At 41.4% G+C, this 21460-nt stretch overlaps 1 protein-coding gene across 12 annotated transcripts in view; it reads left to right on the forward strand.

Annotated features, from left to right (window-relative positions):
* The window catches only part of PHLDB2 (pleckstrin homology like domain family B member 2), a 244882-nt gene that overhangs the window by 110666 nt on the left and 112756 nt on the right, over window positions 1-21460 (forward strand). For 9 of the 12 annotated variants that reach the window (XM_045165477.1, XM_045165464.1, XM_045165485.1 and 6 more), the window contains exon 2: window positions 9451-9565. In XM_045165477.1, the coding sequence (XP_045021412.1) occupies window positions 9499-9565 (67 nt within the window). In that variant the 5' untranslated portion in view covers window positions 9451-9498. Of the gene's footprint in view, window positions 1-9450; window positions 9566-18357; window positions 18604-18642; window positions 19042-19226; window positions 19379-21460 lie in introns of those variants that run through there. The other 3 variants (XM_045165471.1, XM_045165467.1, XM_045165466.1) reach the window with 3 other exon arrangements.

Raw genomic sequence — 21460 nt, forward strand, 5'->3', positions numbered from 1 at the left:
GGACAGGGAGGCCTGGCATGCTGTGATTCATGGGGTCGCAAAGAGTTGGACACGACTGAGCAACTGAACTGAACTGAATCTTCATAAATTATCTTATGCATATCACATCCCTATAATCTTCCATGAATCCCCATTGTCTAAAAATTGGACCATACATTCAAGATCCTTCATAATCAGGTTTCAGTTTTTCTCATTTTATCCTTATGTCTCCTATTTAAAAATTTGAGAGTGAGATAGGGATTGAGGAAGAGATCTACCATGAACCACACACTCTTAGGTGCTTCACATGCCTTAAGTATTTTAAAACTCACATCAGTTTCAGAAGGGAAAGTGACAGATTAGGGAGGCAATTTACTCTCTACTCCAAAGCTGTGGCATCTAGAGTGGTGATTTGAAATTTGGTACATCTGACAGCAAAATGCGTGTTCTTACTATCACACTATATTTCAATTCAACTCAGTAAATATTTATTTGATGTACTCTCCATGTAAAATACTTTATTATGTGCTAGAAAGGATTTAACATTTAAAAAGAATGGAACATAATTGACATTTAATCATGATGCCTGCCTCCCTGGCAACAACTCCTTCCAGGCATTGAGCTTCGTGCCAGGAAACTGGTGTCAGGCAATAGCTGATTGACACAAAGATAGGTATCGGTTCTGGTGATCTCTTGCTACCTAACAAGCCACCTCAAAACTCAGTGGCTTACAACAATGACAGTATTTGTGTTGTTCACAAATCTTCAGTTCAGGTAAGGCTCAGAGGGGACAGCTTGTCTCTGCTACACTCATCAAAATCTAGAGTGGACTGAAGGCCAGGAATAGGAATCGTCTGAAGGTTTGCTTACCCCCTAGTCTGGAGGCTGGTGCTAGCTGTCAGCTGGGTCCTTGGTTAGAACTGTCACCTGGAATACCTTCTGTGTAGTCTTTCTGGCTTGGGGCCTGGGTTCCTAGCATAGACATCCCCAACAGCCAGGCTGAAGCTGTTTTGCCTGTTGGAACTCAGCCTTGAAAAGTATCACTTAGTATCACTTCCACTGAAGCTATAGACCCACACAGATCCAAAGGGAGGAAATGTAGACCCCACCTCATGATAAGGACCACTGACATCACGTTGCAAGAAGAGAATGTGGGATGGTGCTGCCCTCCTTACAATACAGCCTGCCACAGCACCTATCGATGTGCCAACAACCTGTCATAGGAAGACAATCCAGGACAGTCAAATTCCCCTTCAACTGAATATAATTTACGAATAATTTAGAGAATAAAATATTAGCCGCTGGAGATTACAGGACATAACAGAGAAAGAGAAAGAACATGATGGAACATACATTCACTAAAGTTATGGAGTGCTAGACACTAGGAGTAAGAACCAGAGTCCTGTTCATTTTTATGTGTATCCTCAACAGAGCACAGTACAAACACATAGTAGGTGTTCATACGAGTCACATGAAGACATGCATGGATGGGAAGAGAAGACCCACAAGGAGGGATGAGTTTGGAGGGGAAAGATGAGATTCTGTTAGAAATAAGTTGAGTTTAAGAATCCAACCATAACTCCTCACTGAAATGTCTAACAAGCAGTTGGGGAAGCGGGTCTGTGGCTCGGAAGAGAGAGCAATTTAGGGAGAGAGCTTAGACCAAGGTGAAGCTTTGGTTGAATGAGACTGTTAAAGGAGGAGCATGTAGAGGAAGACCAATGACTAAAGCTCAAGCAAAATACTGAGTGGTTAATGCAATAGGCTTTAAATCTGAGTCAGCTTTAATGTTTGTAATACATGCATCACCACTTTTTAACTGTGTATTTTCTTAGGTTTGGCCACTTAATGTCTCTGTTCCTCAGCATCCTACTGTACCTCTGTTATAATAATGCAAGCTACTGACAGGGATGTGGATTGAGTGGTATAATGCCTACAAAGTGCCTGGACTAAAACATAGTTCGGCAATCAATGTATATTAGTTATCATAACTATTGTCAGGTTTTTCGTCGTGTTTAGGATTAAGCAGAGGAAGAGCCAGAGAGTAACACCGGGCATGAAGGCTTTCTGAAACCTTGTGTAATAGTCCTAATGAATAGCTGTGGTTACATTTATTACTGAGTTGCCAAACATCAAAGAGTTGCTGACTGTTAATAAAGAGGGGGTGACAGGGTGAGTCATATTCTCTATACCAATATTTCACAAAGTCTGTGTTCTGAGTGTGCTATAGTAATATGAGTTGTGTTAAGAAAAAGAAGTATGCTCTATTCGCAAATAAACTGGTGAAATGCTGAGTTAAACAAAATTAAATAGACTTTCCTTAAATGCATATGGCAATACTAGCCATGGCTTGCTAAGAAGGATATATAGACAGCATCATTTTCTCAATTTATAGGATTTCATAGGTACCATTCTGCTAAACCAATGTGTAGAAAACAACTTCTCAATGCCAGTCAAGGAAAAATCTCTTGATAAATTTAAAAATACATATTAATGGATCCACCTCCACAGATTCCGATTAGACAGTCTAGAATGGGGTTAAGGAATTTGTATTTTTTTAAAACTCTCTGGTGTCACCTTCCCTCCAGGCAGCTCAGAAGAGGAACTGACCCTTCCCATAATCACCATCTCTTTTTTTTTCCCAACCTATTCTGAGAAAAATGGCTCCCATAAAGAAAGGTAGCAAAAAAAAGGAGGGTGGTATTCTGCCACCAAAGAGATGACTGCTGCTGCTGCTGAGTCGCTTCAGTCGTGTCCGACTCTGTGCGACCCCAGAGACGGCAGCCCACCAGGCTCCCCCGTCCCTGGGATTCTCCAGGCAAGAACACTGGACTGGGTTGCCATTTCCTTCTCCAATGCATGAAAGTGAAAGTGAAAGTAAAGTCGTGTCTGACTCTTAGCGACCCCATGGATTGCAGCCCACCAGGCTCCTCCGTCCATGGGATTTTCCAGGCAAGAGTACTGGAGTGGGGTGCCATTGCCTTCTCCGAAAGAGACGACTAGAAAATAGAAAATCAGCATTCATAAACATTGCATTAAGTCAGCTTTAAGAAGCATGGATCTCAGGTACTCAAGGAAATCTAGAATTTGCTTTTTTTAAAAAAAAGAAAGCTATTTGAGCTGAAGGAATAAGAAACATCCAATAATATATCTAAGTTACCCAGAAAACATGAGGACAAGGATTCATCAAGCAAGCATAACATGGCAGTTACCTGTACACGTGTTCTGCTTTCAAAAACCTTCTGATAGTCAACAGTCAAAATGGATGAAAGCTAATGATTTGGTTATCATAAAAATATAACTAGACAAAAGTATTTGCAAGCTCTACAAAGAAATTCAAACTAACTCCTATGGAATTAGTGGTAATCTAATAGAATTCCAAGAATTCTCAACAGAACTTTGAGGTGGTTAGATTAGATATTTTCTTAACTCGGAATTCATATCTAACACAATAGGGATAGTTGTGTTTTCTGTATGCCTGTTTAAAATTCAGTCTAGGAACTAGCTTCCTAACTGTGATTTACTTGAAGATAAAAACAGACCTGAGAATATGCTGATCTCAGAGATGTAGTGCTCAGTCTAACTTAAGAGAGATTAAGACCATTTGGAAACAAGGATTTTTCTTGTGAGCATTCTAACTCGGAAGAATTCAGCAAAGAGTAAATGGTTTAATATATTTTTATTTTATTATTTTTTTATATTATATATTAATAATATATATATTATTATATATATTATTATATATATATAATATATATATATATATTATTATATATATTAATATATATAATATTATATATATATATAAATAATAATATATTATTATTTAAAGTCTGCTTTAAAACTTTTATAGTAGTAAAAATAAAAGGCATCTCTTTACCCACTCAAGCAATTATTCATTTTATATGTCTGGCAGGATGGCATTTGTTTGTGATATATTTCTGTCTTTTCCATCACCCCTGGTGCAGAGGGGTAGGAGTGAGAATTAATTAGCCTGTGAGAGGCCACCCATGCTGCACTCTTCCAGACCAAGAAAAGACTAAAGAGACATGACCATTACATGCAACACATGATCCTTAAATAGAGCCTATAAAGAATATTATTGGGACAATTGATTATACTTGGAGTCTGTGAGTTCAGTGTCCATAAGGGTCAATGATAATGTCCTGATTTTGATCCTTATGTTGTGGTTATCTGGAGAATGTCTGATTCAGGAGAGAAGGATACCACATTCAAAACTTATCCCCAAATGGTTCCAGAAAGAATGTTTTTGTGCTAGTCTTGCAGTTTTTCTACAATTATTCTAAAATTATTTCTGAAATTATCTCTGAAATTTTTTTAAAATTGACATTATCTTTAGCATTTAAAAAAAGAGTATATTCATTTTATTGTTTGTGTTAACTTATCATTGATGTTCTCAGGTTCTCTAGGTAAACTACCAAATTACCTGAAAATAGTTTTACTTTTCCAATTCCTGTACTTCTTACTGTTTTCTCTCTTTAAATTCTACTGGCTAATTTCTCCAGGACTATGTCCAACAGTAATAGATACAGTGGATGCTCCTGACTCATTTCTAATCTTACTAGAAATTCCCCTAATATTACCACATTAAGCACAATTGTGGCTTTAGGAAATATGCTTCATTTCCTATTTTCTTGAGTGTTTTTATCAGGAAATATCTTTTGAAAACTTTTCTTCTTTATCTTAAAAATAATCATGTGATTATTACTTTTACATGTTCATAATGTCATGTTCATAATAATAATGAAGTCACTCAGTCGTGTCCAACTCTTTGCTACCCCATGGACTGTAGCCCACCAGGCTCCTCAGTCCATGGGACTTTCCAGGCAAGAGTACTGGAGTGGGTTGCCATTTCCTTCTCCAGGGGATCTTCCCAACCCAGGGATCAAACCTGGGTCTCCCGCATTGTAGACAGACGTTTTACTGTCTAAGCTACCAGGGAAGCCCTAGATTTCCTAATACTGAGTTATTCTTGTATTCCAGAAATGAATCCCTCTTGGTCATGGTACATAATCTTAGTGTTTTTGAATGTTTAATCTAGTATTTTTACATTGATAAAGCATCAATATCAGTTTAGTCGCTCAGCTGTGTCTGACTGTTTGCAACCTCATGGACTGCAGCATGCCAGGCTTCCCTGCCCATCACCAACTCCCGGAGCTTGCTCAAATTCATGTCCATTGAGTCAGTGATGCCATCCAACCATCTTGTCCTCTGTCTAATAAAGCAGGATTGCTTGTAAATATATTTTCATGTTAGAATCATGTTCCTCTATACTGTTTTTAGAACAACCTCCATGAAATGAGGTTTGATGATAACAGAAAGGATGTGGAAGGTGGCATCATAGAGAGATGGAGAGACCTGGCCCTAGAGTCACACAGACCCTTGGAAGGTTTCTGGTCGCTTCCCTCACTGACTGAGTGACCTTGGAGAAATGATTCCTTTTCTTCTACCTGCTATTTCCTCATCTGTCCATTAGGAGGACCTCCCACAGTGGCTTGTGTGAGGCCTAAAGGATGTCTGTGAAGGCCCTAATGCAAACACGTAGATACAGAGAACAGAGTAATGGTTACCAGAGGGGAATGGGGTCAACTCTATGATGACAGATGAAAGCTAGACTTTTGGTGGTGAGCATGCTGCAGTGTACACAGAAGTCAGAATATAATGTGGTATGCATGAAACTTACATAATGTTATAAACCAGTGTTATTTCAGTGAAAAAGAGAAAGACTAGTACGATGTCTGCCACAATGTAAGCCCACATAAACATTGGGATATTTTATTTTATTGGGGAAGGAAATGGCAACCCACTTGAGCATTCTTGCCTGCAGAACTCCATGGACAGAGCAACCTGGCGGGCTACAGTCCATAGGGTAGCAAAGAGTCAGATGCAACTGAGTGACTTTCACATACATACACACACACACACACACACACACACACACACATTTTATGGTAAAATGTCTTCTACTGCTTTATATATATATAGTCTCCTTTATATTTTGTCTCCTCTTTTATAGTCATCCCATTCCAGACTAGAGGTTTGGATGTAAAGGGACTGTGCAAAGAATGGAAAAGGAAGATAAAACTTCTTGAACCCTTACTGGTTGCTAGGTCTATCTGCAGTTCATTGGTGAGGAAAAACCTGAGGGAACCAGCTTAAAAGGGGGTAGGTGTGGTCATTATCTAAGAGTTAAGATTAGCATTTGTTCTTCTCAACCATAACCTCTCCAAGCAGAAGAGAAAGGGCAGATGTGTTATCTCTACACTTTTAGTCAGTGTTCTGAACTTGGAGAAATCACTCCATACAGAGAGGCCAGTGACTGTGCTTCTAGGACTACTGAGTGTGGAGGAGGTAAGGAGAGTGCGTCTCTTTATTAACATTGTAGAGATGACAGTGGACACAAAATTGTGGGAGTGAAGTGGGGGAAAAGTTTGACTTAAAGACATTGACATTTAGCTGAACCTATGAAGTTGAAGGAGAAGGCAATGGCAACCCACTTCAGTACTCTTGCCTGGAAAATCCCATGGATGGAAGAGCCTGGTAGGCTGCAGTCCATGGGGTTGCTAAGAGTCAGACACGATTGAGCGACTTCACTTTCACTTTCCACTTTCATGCATTGGAGAAGGAAATGGCAACCCACTCCAGTGTTCTTGCCTGGAGAATCCCATGGACGGAGAAGCCTGGTAGGCTGCAGTCCGTGGGGTCGCACAGAGTCGGACACGACTGAAGCGACTCAGCAACAACAACAAATGAAGTTGAAGCTAAATAGAAAAGCAAAACTTGGGAAGACAGCATGGCACAGGTGTTAAGAAACAGACTCTAGACTGACACAGACCTGGGCTGCATTTTGTCTCGTCTCTTGCTGTTGACCTCCACATGTTTTCTGAGCTTTAATTGTATAGCCTGTAGAATGAGGGGGAAAGATCTGATATATATGTGTTTGTGGTGAAAATTAAAGGAAATGATACAGGAAAATCACCAAGCACAGTGCCTGGCATGTGAATCCTTATGATAATTGCTGTTATTATTATCTGGTCTTCAGCAGTATTCTTCAGTCTTGCCTCTGTCAATAATTTTCTCCTCAGATCTCGTTTCTTTTTTATTTAAAAAGCTTACTGAGATATAATCCCCATAATCATACAATTCATCCATTTAAGTTGTAGAATTCGGTAAAATACTTTCATAAAGTTGCCCACAATCTAATTTTAGAACGTTTTCATCAATCCCCCAAAAATCCCCTGCTCATTAGCAATCACTCCTTACCCCTCCTTCACTCCTCACAACCAGCTCTAGGCAACCACCAATCTACTTTGCACCTCTACAGCCTTGCATATTCTGGACATTTCCTATAAATGGAATCATACAGTATGTGATACTTAGCAAGTGGCTTTTTTCAATTAGTATAGTGTATACAAGTTTCATCCATGTTGGAGCATGTGTCATTACTTCATTCCTTTGTACTGTACTGTGTGCTCAGTCGTGTCTGACTCTTTGTGACCCCATGGACTGAAGCCCACCAGGCTCCCCTGCCCATGGAATTTTCCAGGCAAGCATACTGGAGTGGATTGCCATTTCTTTCTCCATCATTCCTTTATAGGGACAAATAATATTTCTTTGTACGGATAAACCACAGTTGTATTTATCCATTCACTAGCTGAAGGACAATTGAGTTGTTTCTACTTTTTGGCTATTATGAATAGTGATGCTACAAATATTTGAAGGACATCTGAGCTGTTTCTACCTTTTGACTATTCTGAACAGTGATGATAGGAACATTTGTATTCAAGTTATGTGTGAACATGTTTTCATTTCTTTGGGGTATATGCTGACGAGTGGCATTGCTGGGTCTTATTGCAGCTCTGTTTTTAACCTTTTGAAGAACTGAGGGACTGTTTTCCAAAGTGGCTTTGTACATACCCACAGGCACCTTATCCTTTCCAACATGTGTTAGTATCTGTCTTTCTCATTACAGCCATCCCAATGGGTGTGAAGTGGTATCAAGTTGTGGGATTGATGCGCTTTTCCCTAATAATTAATAATGCTCAGCATCTTTTCATATGTTTATTGGCCATGTGTTTATCTTCTTTGGAAAGATGTCTATTCAGATCTTATGACCATGTTGAATTTTAAGGTTTTATTTTTTTATTCTAGATACAAGTCGCTTGTTAGATACATGATTGGTATACATTTTCTCCCATTCTGTGGTTTGTCTTCTTTCTTGGTATTATTTGTAGCCCAAAAGTTTTTCAAGCATCTTTCTAATGTAACTTATGGAAGTTTGTATTTCAGCATTTAACTTCTACAAAAATATTCCTGTTGGTAGACTTTCAGTGGAAGAGTTAGCATAGTATTTCATTGACTAGAGTGAGGCCCTCCGTATCTAAAAATCCTGTCCTTTTAACTCTTTCTGCCACACAGCTTTTGAACTACGTGGGTATCTATCCTTATCATGTTTCCTTTATCCATTCTCTTGAAATGAAGAATATATCTCTTTGTCAAGGCCAACCCTCCAACTATAAGATGATCTCATCCCCCTTCTCTTCTCCAGGAACCTGCTCCATCATTTAATCTCCTGCCTCCTAGATCTTTACAATTTCCCTGTCTATTTTCCCTCAGCCTATGAACCAGCTTAGCTTTCTTTCTCCCATTTTAAGGAAAAGCAAAACTTCTTACGATCTGCATCCTCTAAATATACATCTCCAGCTATGGCCATTATCTCTATCCTATACTTCACTTGAATGATCTACAGATATACCCCAATTCAACATGTCTGAAACTGAATTTCCCTTCTCACTCCATACCTTACAGTTATTGTGAAAATCAAGCAAGAAATATTATGCAAAACAAATGGGAGCTCTAACATGATGGGGGGACCACACCATCTACTGAGGCAACCCTGAGTTCTGCAGAGAAAACTGGACAATGAGAGCTGTGGGAACCCTGTCATAAACTCAGGAGCTCTGTGGGGAGCTCTTAAGAACAAGGGCATTGGTTTCCTTTTCTATAATATGAGATTTTGTGGAAATTAAAAGATATAATAAAGACAAAGTAACTAACAGGATGATGGCTGGTAACTAATAAGCATGGGATGAAAAATTGAAAATAAGCAATAATAAGTGGCAAGTAGAAACTATGCTGAAAGACTGTGTCTCTTGGTCTAAACATTGCACATCACTTGTTCACCAGCATCCTTTTTTTTTTTTAAATCTGTCATTATTCTAGCCATATGTATGCTTCTGTTGGTGTTGGTTAGTGGTGATGGTGTTTAGGTTTTGTCATTCTGAAGGATAGTCAGCAGAGTGAATATAGGATGATGCAGGATATCTGCTTTTCAATTTCAACAGCTGTTAGTGTTCCCCAGATGTTAGCTCTGCTGACCTTCAGTTTTCAGAGGTTGCCTCAGCTTCCAGCTTCCTGCTTATGGTACCTTTCTTTTTTTGCTGTGCACAGGCTGGCATTGATCCTAGTTTATCCTTGGAGACTCAGCAGAAGATCCTGATGGAGGAGGATAATACCCAGAGAAAGGACACCAAGGAAGAGGGAGTTGGTGACAGACAGCCTGTGGGTGAGAACTCTTTTGATATGCATTTCATCCTCAGGGGTTTTCAGTAAATAATGGGTACCTACTCTCTGTCATGCTTACTGGGAACGACCTGGTTTTTCCCAGCATAAACTCAGGAGTCCAGCAAATACCAGACAGATAGCCTGAGGCTATAAACCCTCCCCTGGAACTCTGATCATGTGCTTATTTACTCCACTGAAGATTGCTGAGGTTTTGTTTGGAACAGATGCGGAGTGATAGGCAGGCCAAAGCAGCTGGTGTGAAGAGGTCATTTCCAGTGACTCATCAGTCATTCAAAAATCAAAACACAAACAAAAAGGGGTGGGATGGGATGTAGAGAGAAAGACATGAAGTTTTAAGTATTCCAGAAGAGAGGCTGATCCTGATGTCCCCTTCTGAGGGGCGATGAGGCTCCAACTCAGCTACTCTGACTCACAGGGCACGTGGTGCTTGTTGGAATCTCTGTAATGCATTTCCTGGCATTCAACAAAATAAGTAGGTTCATAAAATGTGTATTTTCCTCATTATTTTTCTATTATGTGTCAGATGACCAAGTTACCAGGGGACAGGGGAGGGGGTGCTCAGGGATGTGCTAGGGACCTGTTTAGTTGGCCTCAACAGGACTAAATGGACATCTCTGCATGGCAAAGTTCTCCTCTGTTAAGGGACGGGGATTTCAAGCTAGATTTAATTTTTCATTTACTTATTGTGCTGTGTTCTAAAAACAAGAATTAAACTAGAAAGCTTCTGGAATAGTGAAGGTTCTCCAGAGAAACAGAACCAACAGGAGATGTGTATGTGTATAGAAAAACAGACATAGAGAGAGCAGGGAGAGAGAGAGGAGAAGCTGAGAGAAAAAGAGGGAAATTTTTAAGACTTGTCTCACACAACGGGGGCTGGCAGGGCTGAAATCCTCAGGGTAGGCCTGAGGGCTGGAAATTCAGACAAGAGCTGATGTTGTAGTCTTGAGTCCGGGTTCTGGTGGACAGGCTGGAAACTGACATAGTGTTTCTATGTTATGGTCTTGAGAATTTCTCCTTTTTGAGGATTCTCTTTGGGAACCCTCTGTCTAGATGCGCTTAAGGTCTCAAGGTATCACTGACACGATGGACATGAATTTGAGCAGGCTCCAGGAGTTGGTGATGGACAGGGAAGCCTGGCATACTGAAGTCCATGGGGTCGCAAGGAGTCGGACACAACTGAGTGACTGAACTGAAGGTCTCAACTATTGGAGAAGGCCCAGTCATGTTTTGAAGGGTAATTTGCTTTACTCTAAGTCTGCTGATTTAAGTGCCAATCATACCTAAAAACACCTTCACAGTGACATCTAACCTGATGTTTGACCAAACATTGGGCACCATAGCCTGGCTATATAAAATTATCCATCACAATCCTCTTACTTGAGGGAGTTTTATGACTTGAATAGAGATAGACAATGAAACAGAAAACCTGTAATCCAATAACATGAAGTACCCCAACCTCCAACCACGACCAGGGATGGAGTTGGGAAAAGCTTTCTGGAACTCATGATTCCTGCACTGATTTTTGCTGGTTATGAGGAAAGAGGTGAACAAATATGAAATGTGATTAACTGCAAGTCATTTATTATGATTAAAACATCCCCTCCTTTCAGAGAGAGGGCAGAGGAAACAGTGAGATACTATGTAGGAAAATAGCCTAAAGTAACCAGATGACTTACTTTTTTTAAGTGCGAAAGCAGTGATTCTGGATTTATTTTATTTGCACATCTTGGAGGAGTCCGTGAAGAATTCTTAATCACTGAAGTGATGACATTAGATTTTCAGTATTCAAGACCAATTTATGTAATTATTAAACAAATAATTTATGGTGTATGGGGGAGGCATTGGGTGTATAATGATGAACAATGTAGAAGGTCCCTGACTTCACAAAGTTTAGAATTATAGGGGTGGGGGAGGTGAGGGAATGGGGAGGGGGGAGACACATAAAATAAGTACAAATTCTGATTAGTGCCATTGAGAGTAGAGGCTTGATTTAGAAGCTTATCATTCCAATGTCTGCCTACTCCTGTCATCCTTGCCATCACACCCGTCATAAGGGCAAGCTTCGAAAGATGAGCAATCCCTCAGCAGCTGCCCTATACGTCATCCCCACCTTCCTCGTACTGAAGGTGGGGACAGTTCAAATGGAAAACAAGGGACCTATATTTCCAGTAGGATCAAAGCATTCAACTATTTACAAGTCACAGGGAATTTAACATGGATGCTAATAACCAACAGGAGAGAAAACTTTCTTTTGGGCACTAATTACCCGTGAATTATTCATTAGAAGTAATGTTGCCCTCCACCCACACAGTACTTTCAAAATTTGTAAAGAATTTCCCACCTGGATTGTCACTTTGATTAACTCAGGAGCCAGGCAGGATGAGGGCCAAAACTAGCTTGTGAGACAAGAAATCATTAAACCACATCAGGGCTTGTCTTGACAACAATGTCTATCAATATTCAACAGACTAGAAGAATGAAGATCATGTAGGTGATTGCCCTCCACTAGCACTCAGTTGTTGGGGTCCTCAGACCTCACCAGGGCTTCTTGGAGAGGAAGCAGAGAGAGAGCCACAGAAAGTTCTGCACGCAGGTGTGGGAGAAAGGGAGGAAACACACTCTTAGTCATATCCAGATCTGCCTTCTTGACTAGCCAATCCATTTCAGTACCTGTAACTTTTCTCCTGTGAGTTCTTGGGTTGATAAACCTTTTATAAAGCCAACTTTTAATATTAACATTGAAGGTGTAGTGGTGTCTCTATCTCCCTATGTTAAAGTTCTGGAGATTCTTATGTCAATCTTATAAATACAATGCTTATACCATGGAGATCCACCTCTTGAATGATAAGAGAAGGACGTTCTGAATAGAATTTCATTTTGTTCCCGTCTTCAGGAACCCGTAAATGAGTTTTGATCATCTTGTTTAGGCATATTTGTAACTCAGAGAACTGCCTGGTTCTTATGAAGAGCAAGACATTCAAATGAATCTAAAAGAACTGTACCAGTCATATGCATCACTCTCTATATCTCAGAGATAAATGCTTCAAACAACCATTTAGAATTTTTTGAGTACTCATTCTAAATATCTAGTCAGAGATGAGTGGTATGTAATAATGTTTTACAAGCTCTCTTAACAACTGTCCTGGGAGGAATTACCCCCATAATGTGAAACATCTTAAAAGGTCAAGCAAGTAGTCCTAGGCTCCTGGTGACACAACTGGTTCCTTGGAATATTAAGCCACTGAATTTCCAGTTCAATCCCTGAACACAATAGCCAAACGTTACCTGTTCCACATGTACTTCTGTGAGAACTCAGAATCTGTAACTATGGAGTCATCCTAAGATTTAAAAAATGATGGCAGTCAGGAGAAGGCAGGGAGACTCAGGATCTTAACTGGGCCCTTAGTAAATATTCAATTGAGCAAACTTTTCTTGGATTGATAACCTTGTTTGACATGTTAGGACACAGAACCTGGACCACTTTATTGGTCTTTAAATTCTGTGGCTGGAGCTTGTCTTTCTCTTTCATCCTACTGCTATATAATCACTTACTACTGCTGCTGGCTCTTCCTGTATTTATCAGGCAAGGAGGAGCCAGTATAAGTTTAGGAGAAAGGAAATGATGTAATTAAAATGGTATTAGACATAAAATCTAAAATTCAAGGTCCCATCTCTTCCCTCTCCTCAAACCTTCCCCCAGATCCCCAGATCTTATCTCCCAAGCCTCCTGCCATGTACTGTGGGTTCAGGCAAGCTGCATTACTCACCGCTTCCCTAACCTGCTTTGGCTTTACTGCCCAGCAGCTGTGTGCCTGCTGTCTCCTCTGCCGGAAGACTGTTCTTTCAATACGAAGGCCACACACGTTGTCTTCCCTGATAGACTCCTTCTCTGAACTCATTTGTATTATTTTCTCTAAAATTTTGCATTTTATGATCACATTACAGTTATATGCCAGGCAGTAAATTCCTATATATAGACACACAACAAATGTCTTATCTCCATTTCCCACCCATCTAGGCATATTGTGTGGAACAAGAGTAGTGTGTATGCTGTCTCTTCAGTCATGTTTGACTTTTCGTGACCCTATGGATTGTAGATTGCCAAGCTCCTCTGTCTGTGGGATTCTCCAGACAAGAATACTAGAGTGGGTTGACATGCCCTCTTGGGGATCTTCCTGACCAAGGGATTGAATCTGTGTCCCTTGTCTTCTACATCTGCAGGGGGTTCTTTACTACTAGCACCACCTGGGAAGTCCGGAACAGAGCAGACACTTGGTAAATTTTCCCTTGTGTTTAACAAACCTCATGTTCTGAATCTTCTGCTCTGAGCTATCAGAAGTCTCTAGTGCAATGAAGTCTTTATATATCTGGCACATCAAACACTTATCCCTGAGAAATATGACTCCAAAATAAATAAATATAGGAGATGGTGAAGGACAGGGAGGCCTGGCATGCTGCAGTCCATGGGATCACAAAGAGTTGGACACGACTGGGAGACTGAACAATAACAACAACAACAATATTAAATACACTATATTACATTATATTATATTATATTATGGGGGAATTTGAATTCAAAGTATGAGATTGTTGGAGGGTTGATAAAGGTCAGATGAAAGAAAAATTAAAGAGGAGGAACAGAGAAAAGAAAATGACTTCCCAGCATGCCAGCAGTATCAAGGATTACCACTGATGCAGCACTGTTTTGTTTTTTTTTTTCTGTGATGAGCAGATAACCTACAAAGAAACTCTTCGTTTTAAGTCTGCCATGCAGGAAAAGTAGACCAATTTAAGTTCCTCAAATGATTAGAAAAGTAAACCAGATAAACACAGCTAGGATAGAGTAATCTAAAGGGGACACAGACCCACACAGTCCCAGCATCCTTTTCCTGTCTGATTCCAATACAAAGTGACAGAAAAAATCGGAGGCAGGACATAAAGAAACATTTTTATGCAGAAATTAATCAGATGCTTCAAATGTATTTAAATAATTATCATAATTGGTCAATCTTATAATAGCTTGAACACAAAGCAGCACATGGGAGTACATTTCCACTTTAACTTTGGTTAATTTTCTGCTGTTAATTTGAAGAGTTGATGTATTATTTTTACTTAATATATTTGAATATCCATATATATTAGAGTGTAGAGTAAAATCCAAGTATCCAATAAGGTCATTGGAATATGAATACATTAAACACATGAAAAAGAGTAGGAGGCAAAAATCTTTGATACAATAACTTAACAACTTAATTTATAGTAGTACAACTATATTACATTATGCATTATGATATGTGTGTGTGTGCTTAGTCATTAAATCATCTTTGACTCTTTGCAACCCCATGGATTGTAGCCCACCAGGCTCTTCTGCCCATGGAATTTTCCAGGCAAGAATACTGGAGCAGGTTGCCATTTCCTACTCCAGAGGATCTTCCCAACCCAGGGATTGAACCCTTGTCTCTTGGGTCTCCTGCATCGGCAGGCAGATTCTTTACCACTGAGCCACCTGGAAAGTCCGTTCATTATAATATAATACATCAAACTGTACTACTAAATATTAAAAATTGTAATTTATAATAGTACAATAATTTAATAGTAAATGTGACACTGTGCTTCTTACAACCAGGATACAAAGCAAAACACTGGTTTGTATAGTTTTCCTTAACAATGACTGCAAATCTAATGTGAAAATAGATGAAGATAACTTTTCTAAGAAATGAAAGTACATAGCTTTTTTGAGAGAAAATTTATCCTAATACTAAATTCTAAAAGGAATTTATGAACTCAACTTCAATAAGACAGTACAGAATGATGGCTGATGTCACTGACAAAGGAGAAGGGCAAATGTGGTTGGAAACTATTCTTTTGATGAGGACATTCTGCTAAGTGAAATAAACCAGGCACAGAAAGAGAAAAATCTTCACGACCTCACTTAATGTGGAACCTAAAAACGTGGATTACATAGAAGCTGAGTGTGGAAAGGTGGTTACCAGGGGAAAAGAGATGAGGGAAATGGGTGATGTTCATCAAAAGGTACAAAGTTGTTAAATGATAAATAAGTATGATGATCTAATGTAATAGCATGATACCTTGTTAAATATAGGGCATTTGGTGAGATCAGATTTACACTGTTCTCATTTACATACAAAAGTTAAATTAACTATGTGAGAAGGTGTGTTAATTAGCTTGACTATAGCAATCATTTCACTACATGTATGTCCATAAAATATGCCTGTTGTCCACCTTAAATATATACTATTTTCATTTAAAAAGAATAATAATAATATAAAGAAACCACTTTTGAGTAATCTCTGTGCTTTCTGCTGTACAAGGAATGATAGCTACATTATCACATTAATTCATAAACATATGAGTTGGGTGTTATTTATCCCATTTTTTCAGAAAACAAACTTGTTTCTCAATGAAGGTAAATAACACACTCCAATTATCTGACTGGTAAAGGGGCTGAGTCAGGGATTAAACCCAGATCTTCATGATTCCAAAATCAATGATCATTCCACTGCACTCTGCAAATAAAACCTTGATTCTTTACATAGGCATAATATTAAAGATAATTTCACTTCAAACAGTTGCTCCACTGGCCAAATCATGGCCAAGTTGGTAGCTTCAAAGATTTGTTGGGCTATGCAGAAGGAAAAACAGTATAGATTCAGGACATGAGCTAATCAAGTCCAACCAGTCTATGCTAATGAAAACTAACTGCAAATGAAATAATCCATAAATAATTAATTACATCTCTGTATGCCACACTTCACCTTTGAAAAGTACCATCAGATACTATTAACCACTACAGATCCTAGAGAAGGGAAAGGGAAGGAAGTGCTCCTGTTTACAACACAATATCCCTGGTGGACAATAGGGAATGGCAGACAAGAGGAGGTGTGTCTGGGTTTATGATTAAATAGGGGACTTTGTTTTAAAGAACCCAGGAAATGGAAAAAGTAGAAGGAAAGAGCTCATATCTTTTTTTTTCTATTTTTAAAAATATCATCATAACTAAAAAATTCTGATAAGAACAATTATTACAATTATAATATGCTAAATTTTGAGTGCCTCCTATACATTTTAAGATGTTGGAGTCTGCATTTCACATTTCATTAACTCTTGTACCTTGCTGATATCTTCTGGCTGTATTGAAGGCTGCCTGCATGAGGGCAAAAGTAGAAAGAAGTCAAGGATAAAATCAAGACATGATGGTAGATTAGGGTGCTAGTAACAGTGGTGTGTGTGTGTGTGTGTGTTAGTTGCTCAGTCATGGAGGTAGTAAGTAATTGAATTTTGGATTTATTTTGAAAGTAGAGATGATTTTTTTTTTCTCCTGATGGATTGGATTCGAAAGGTGATAGAAATAGAAAAGTCAAGGATGACACCCAGATTTTGGGCCTGATGTGAGGAAGATTTCAATTCAGACAGAGTGGTTGGGGGACAGAGGAAAGAATTTCAGAATTTCAGAGTCAAGAATGTTAGGTGGGAGAAGCCTAGTAGGCATCTAAGTGGGCAGTAGCCTGGAGTTCAGGGGGGATGTTCAGGTTGGAGGTAAAATTTGGGAGTCATCACCACACACGTAATCTATAGTGCCAGGATACAAGATGAGATAACCCAGGGAGTGAGTGTAAATAGACAAGAGGTCCAAAGTCTGAATTCTGGGGACTCTGGACACTGGGAGAAGAGAAGGGACCAGCAAGGGAGACTGAGAAAGAACCAACAGTGGAGTTAGGAGGAAAAAAAAGATGAAGAAGTTGTGGAAGTCCAAATAAAGTTTACAGGGGGAAACATGTGTGCAACTGTTAATTTCTGCTGATAGTTCAAATGAGATAAGACCTGAGAAAGCATCCAATTTAGGAGCCTGATCTTGATAGAAAGAGTTCTACCGGACATAGTAGAAGCAAAAGCCTGATTGGAATAAATGGGAAGAAAAAACTTGGAGGTGGCTTTTCTTTAGCTGTGGCTGAGAAGGGGAAAAAAGGGAGGGTAAGTGGCAGGAGGAGGAAGTGGATTCAAGAGTTTTTTGTTTTTAAGATGGGAGCAAGAACATGTTTTTATAGGGATGGGATGATCTAATAGGGGGAAACTGCTGGGCCATTTAAGTGTCCTATTGGTTTTTTTATGTTTCTGTGGGAGAAAGAGCCAGGGCAGGGAAAAATAATGCCTATAGAACACCAAGGAGCTCAGAGGTGACCTCTCCTGTAAATTAGAAGTCAGACTTTACTTGCAAAAATGAAAAGTGCGTTATAAATAAGCTATTTGTTGAGTGCCTGAGTGCCACTCACGGCGTCAGGAACTTTGTATACATTATCCAGAAGCTTCTTAACCATCCTACAATGTCAGTTATCATTGTTACTATATTGTATATCAGTGTTCCCCAACCTTTTTGGCACCAGGGACCAGTTTGAAAATTGTTTGCAATTTTTTCAAACAAAATTGTTTCATGGAAGACAATTTTTCCACAGATGGGGAGGGGAGAGGATGGTTTCCGGATGATTTAAGGGCATTACATTTATTGTGCACTTCATATTTCTATTATTATTACATCAGCTCCACCTCAGATCATCAGGCATTAGATCCTGGGTGTTAGGGGACCCCTGGTGTACATGACATTGTTGCTAGGAGTTGAAACAACTTGCCCAATCAAAGCAATACTGACCAGAAATGAGTTTGCACTTTATTGCGCTCTTTCTTGCTATTGTGAGCTTCTCCAGGACTGATGACCTTTCTCATTGTAAGCCAAAGAATCACCCAGAACTTGCCAGAGGTTCACAGGCCCCCTTGGAGAGATGGACTAAGGACGCCCTAAGTCCAATTGGTCACCTTCCGCGAACGCACTCTCCATTCATATCAGCATTGTTTTCATTGGTTGCAGCAACTGAGAAAAACACGCTGGAAAATGTAGAAACTTTGGAGAGAAAGAACCGAAAGGAAATCAGCACAGTTAGTTTAAAATCCTCAGCTGAGTCGGTGCCCCAACAGCTTTGCAGAACTGCTTTTCTGACGCATCAGGTACCTGCCCGCGGGCGAACTGTCGGGAGGAGGCGCGGTCACCTGGAGTTTCCCAGTAGAAACTTCCCCGCTGCGTGAGGAGATCTTAGCTGGAGGACGTGCACCCTCCCGCCCCTCTTCCAGCTCCTTTGGAAAGCCTGCCACACAGTCTCCACCGCGGCTTTACACGCGGCTCCTCGAAGCTGGCGCCCTCCGATGGGGCCAGACCCCTCCCGCAGCAGTAAAAGCCCTGACTGCCAATTGCCAGGCACCTTCGTCCACTTCACTGCTCCGAGACCCTAGGTGCCCGCCGCGGCGCGCTCGAAGGGGGCCGGGGTGCGGGACTGAGTGGCGCGGAGCCCACCACCGCGGCCCGAGGGGGACTGCACCCAGCGGCTGGGTGCCCGCAGCGCGCTTCCTCTCTCGAGCCGCGGACACTGGGCCGCGCCGACCCGCCAGGTGAGGAGGGGGCGGCGGCCGGCGGGCTGGAGGGGGCCTCGCCGGCTTCTAGCCTTCCAGCGGGTCCCCGGGGGCGCTGCCTCCCCCGCCGCCGAGTTGGTCGCCGCCCATTTGCGCGGCCGAGGGTTGGGGGCGGAGAGGAGGCAGTGGCCGCCCGGGCCAGGAGGGGCGCGCTGACTGCGCTCGGCGAGTCCAGAGTGGCCGGACCGCTGCGGCTGGGGCGGCGGCGGCGGCTGGGCCCGGGGGTCGGGGCCGGAGGGAGGGTGGGAGGGAGGCGGGGGCCAAGCGCCGGCGGCGGGGCCGGTGGAGAGCGGCAGCTCGGAGGGAAGATGAGACGGTGAGTAGGTGCCGGAGACGCAGAGTTTCTTGCTTCTCTTGCAAGCTGCAGGGACAAAAGCCCAGGCTGGGCTGCGCAGCTTTGAACCCCAAGAATGGGTGGACTTCGGTAGAGAGGATCCTCGGGAGGGAGTGAGGAGGTGGAAGAGCGGCTCACAGAGCGATCGTAGGGAACGGGCGGGATTTGGGGAGACCCAAGGCAACTTTGGCAGAGACGTCTGGATACTCCCGGAGAGAGGGATCGCGATAGAGTTGCTTTGTCGCCGGGGGCGGAGAAAAGAGAAGGTCCGCTGCTGGATGGTGTGGTCGAGCAATTCAGAAAAGACCCCCTCCCCCAAATATCTAGCTAGCTGTCCTTCTGGTTCACTTTATTTCGAAACTGGGGTTCGCGAGTTTAAACCTTCTAGAGTCTTAATGCCTGTTTGGCCGTGGTTTCCCCCCAAATGTATGGTATGGTGGCCTCCGCACCCCTAGAGATAGCGCCTGGAAGTAGGGAATGCTTTGAACCCGTTTCACCCGAGCCCGGCACCGCCAAGGCGCAGCTGAAATGTTTGCTGGTGTACTGAATAACAGCTTCAACAGTCATCTCTTAACTAAAGCGCCGAGGACCTGGCTAACTCCCGCCACCGCCAGGAAATTAAAAGGCTGACAGGCTGTCCCTTCCAAAGTTGGGGCTTCCTGTTTGAAAGCGCTTCAGAAGTCGAACCTGCTACCCATCTACCTTTCTCACGTACAAGCAGGAACTGCGCCCGCTGGCTTTTTGTTGGTCCGCTTGCCCGCGGCTGGAAGTCCTCTCGCCTGCCCTGCTGTCTTCCCTAGAAATCTTCCTTCTCCTGCTCTCAAGTTGCTCTCAAGAATTCTAGAATGCATGGCTAGTCACAGCCAGACGCAGCTGGGAGTGGAACGAAGAGAAGAGGCATAAAAATGTGGCTTGCTTTTAGGGTAAATATATGTCAGTCACATTTCCCTGCATTATATGAATGTGTTAATTACAGATATTAATTTTCAAGTATTGGACTTGTAACTTTTAGCTTCGTAGTTTGGCTTAACAAGCCCTTGGATTTGTCTCCAGGATTCTAACATCTGAATTCAGCTGGGTGAGGTCTAAATGAAGTTCACAATTTCAGAGGGTTAGTTAAACTTTTGCCCTGGGAGCACTTGAATTCTTCGTTCCTGGTAGGATAGCAACAGAGTAGTCTGATTTGGGATAAATAAATCTTTAGAGTTGCCCACTGTTTTAACAGAATGGCTATATCCCTGGTACCATTGCCCTCAATTGTGTAAATATTTGTTTGAATAAAGAGCTAAGGTTCTCTGAAAAGTAACAGTTGTGTCTATTCATGATACCCTTTTCATTTCCTGGACTTAGGTTATTAAAAGATTTTTTAAAAATTGTTTTTGTCTTACATATACGCTGTGGAAATTTAAACATATGTCCTTGAGAAACTCTGTAAAGTCCCTGAAAGTTCACAACTGGGATTTCCTTTAAAAGTGAGGGGGAGTCGAGGTTTTGCTTAGTTGAGTACTGTAGCCTTCACCTCCTGAGACCCAGAGGTTTGCAAATCCCAGCCTTTCACAAATGGAAAAATGAGATGTTTGGCTAGCAGTCATCATTTCAGTCAGTTTGCAGCCTTCAATCTGTTTCATGCTGCTGCCAGCTGCTGTCCTTTTGGGCTGAGGACTGGATTTAAGGGGTGGCCTCTTGGATCCCCATTTGAAGTGAGGGAGGAAAAGACACTTGGGAAATTGGTCTGAGAGCTGGCTACCTCCTGCCTCCTTTCTTAAAGACCCCTGCACCAAAGCTGGAACTGTTTAACAATCTTTTCAGAAATATTTTATTTACTGGCTTTTGCGCAAGAAAGGGAAGAAAAAGCTGAAGTGATTAAACCCACCACTCGATTTTGCTGTTTCCTCCAAACCCTGTTTTGAGGTCTGTGCTGTATGCAAGGGTTGACTGTGGAGTGCACTAGAAGAGTTACTGTGAAAAGCATGAATGCTTTTGAACACTTTGAAAGAGCAGTTGTGGTTATGACTTTGCATGCTAATTCTCAACCCTTAGTAGGAAGGTGGTTGGTTCTATGAA

This window comes from Bubalus bubalis, chromosome 1 (genome assembly GCF_019923935.1).
Source record: "Bubalus bubalis isolate 160015118507 breed Murrah chromosome 1, NDDB_SH_1, whole genome shotgun sequence".
Lineage (NCBI taxonomy): Eukaryota > Metazoa > Chordata > Mammalia > Artiodactyla > Bovidae > Bubalus > Bubalus bubalis.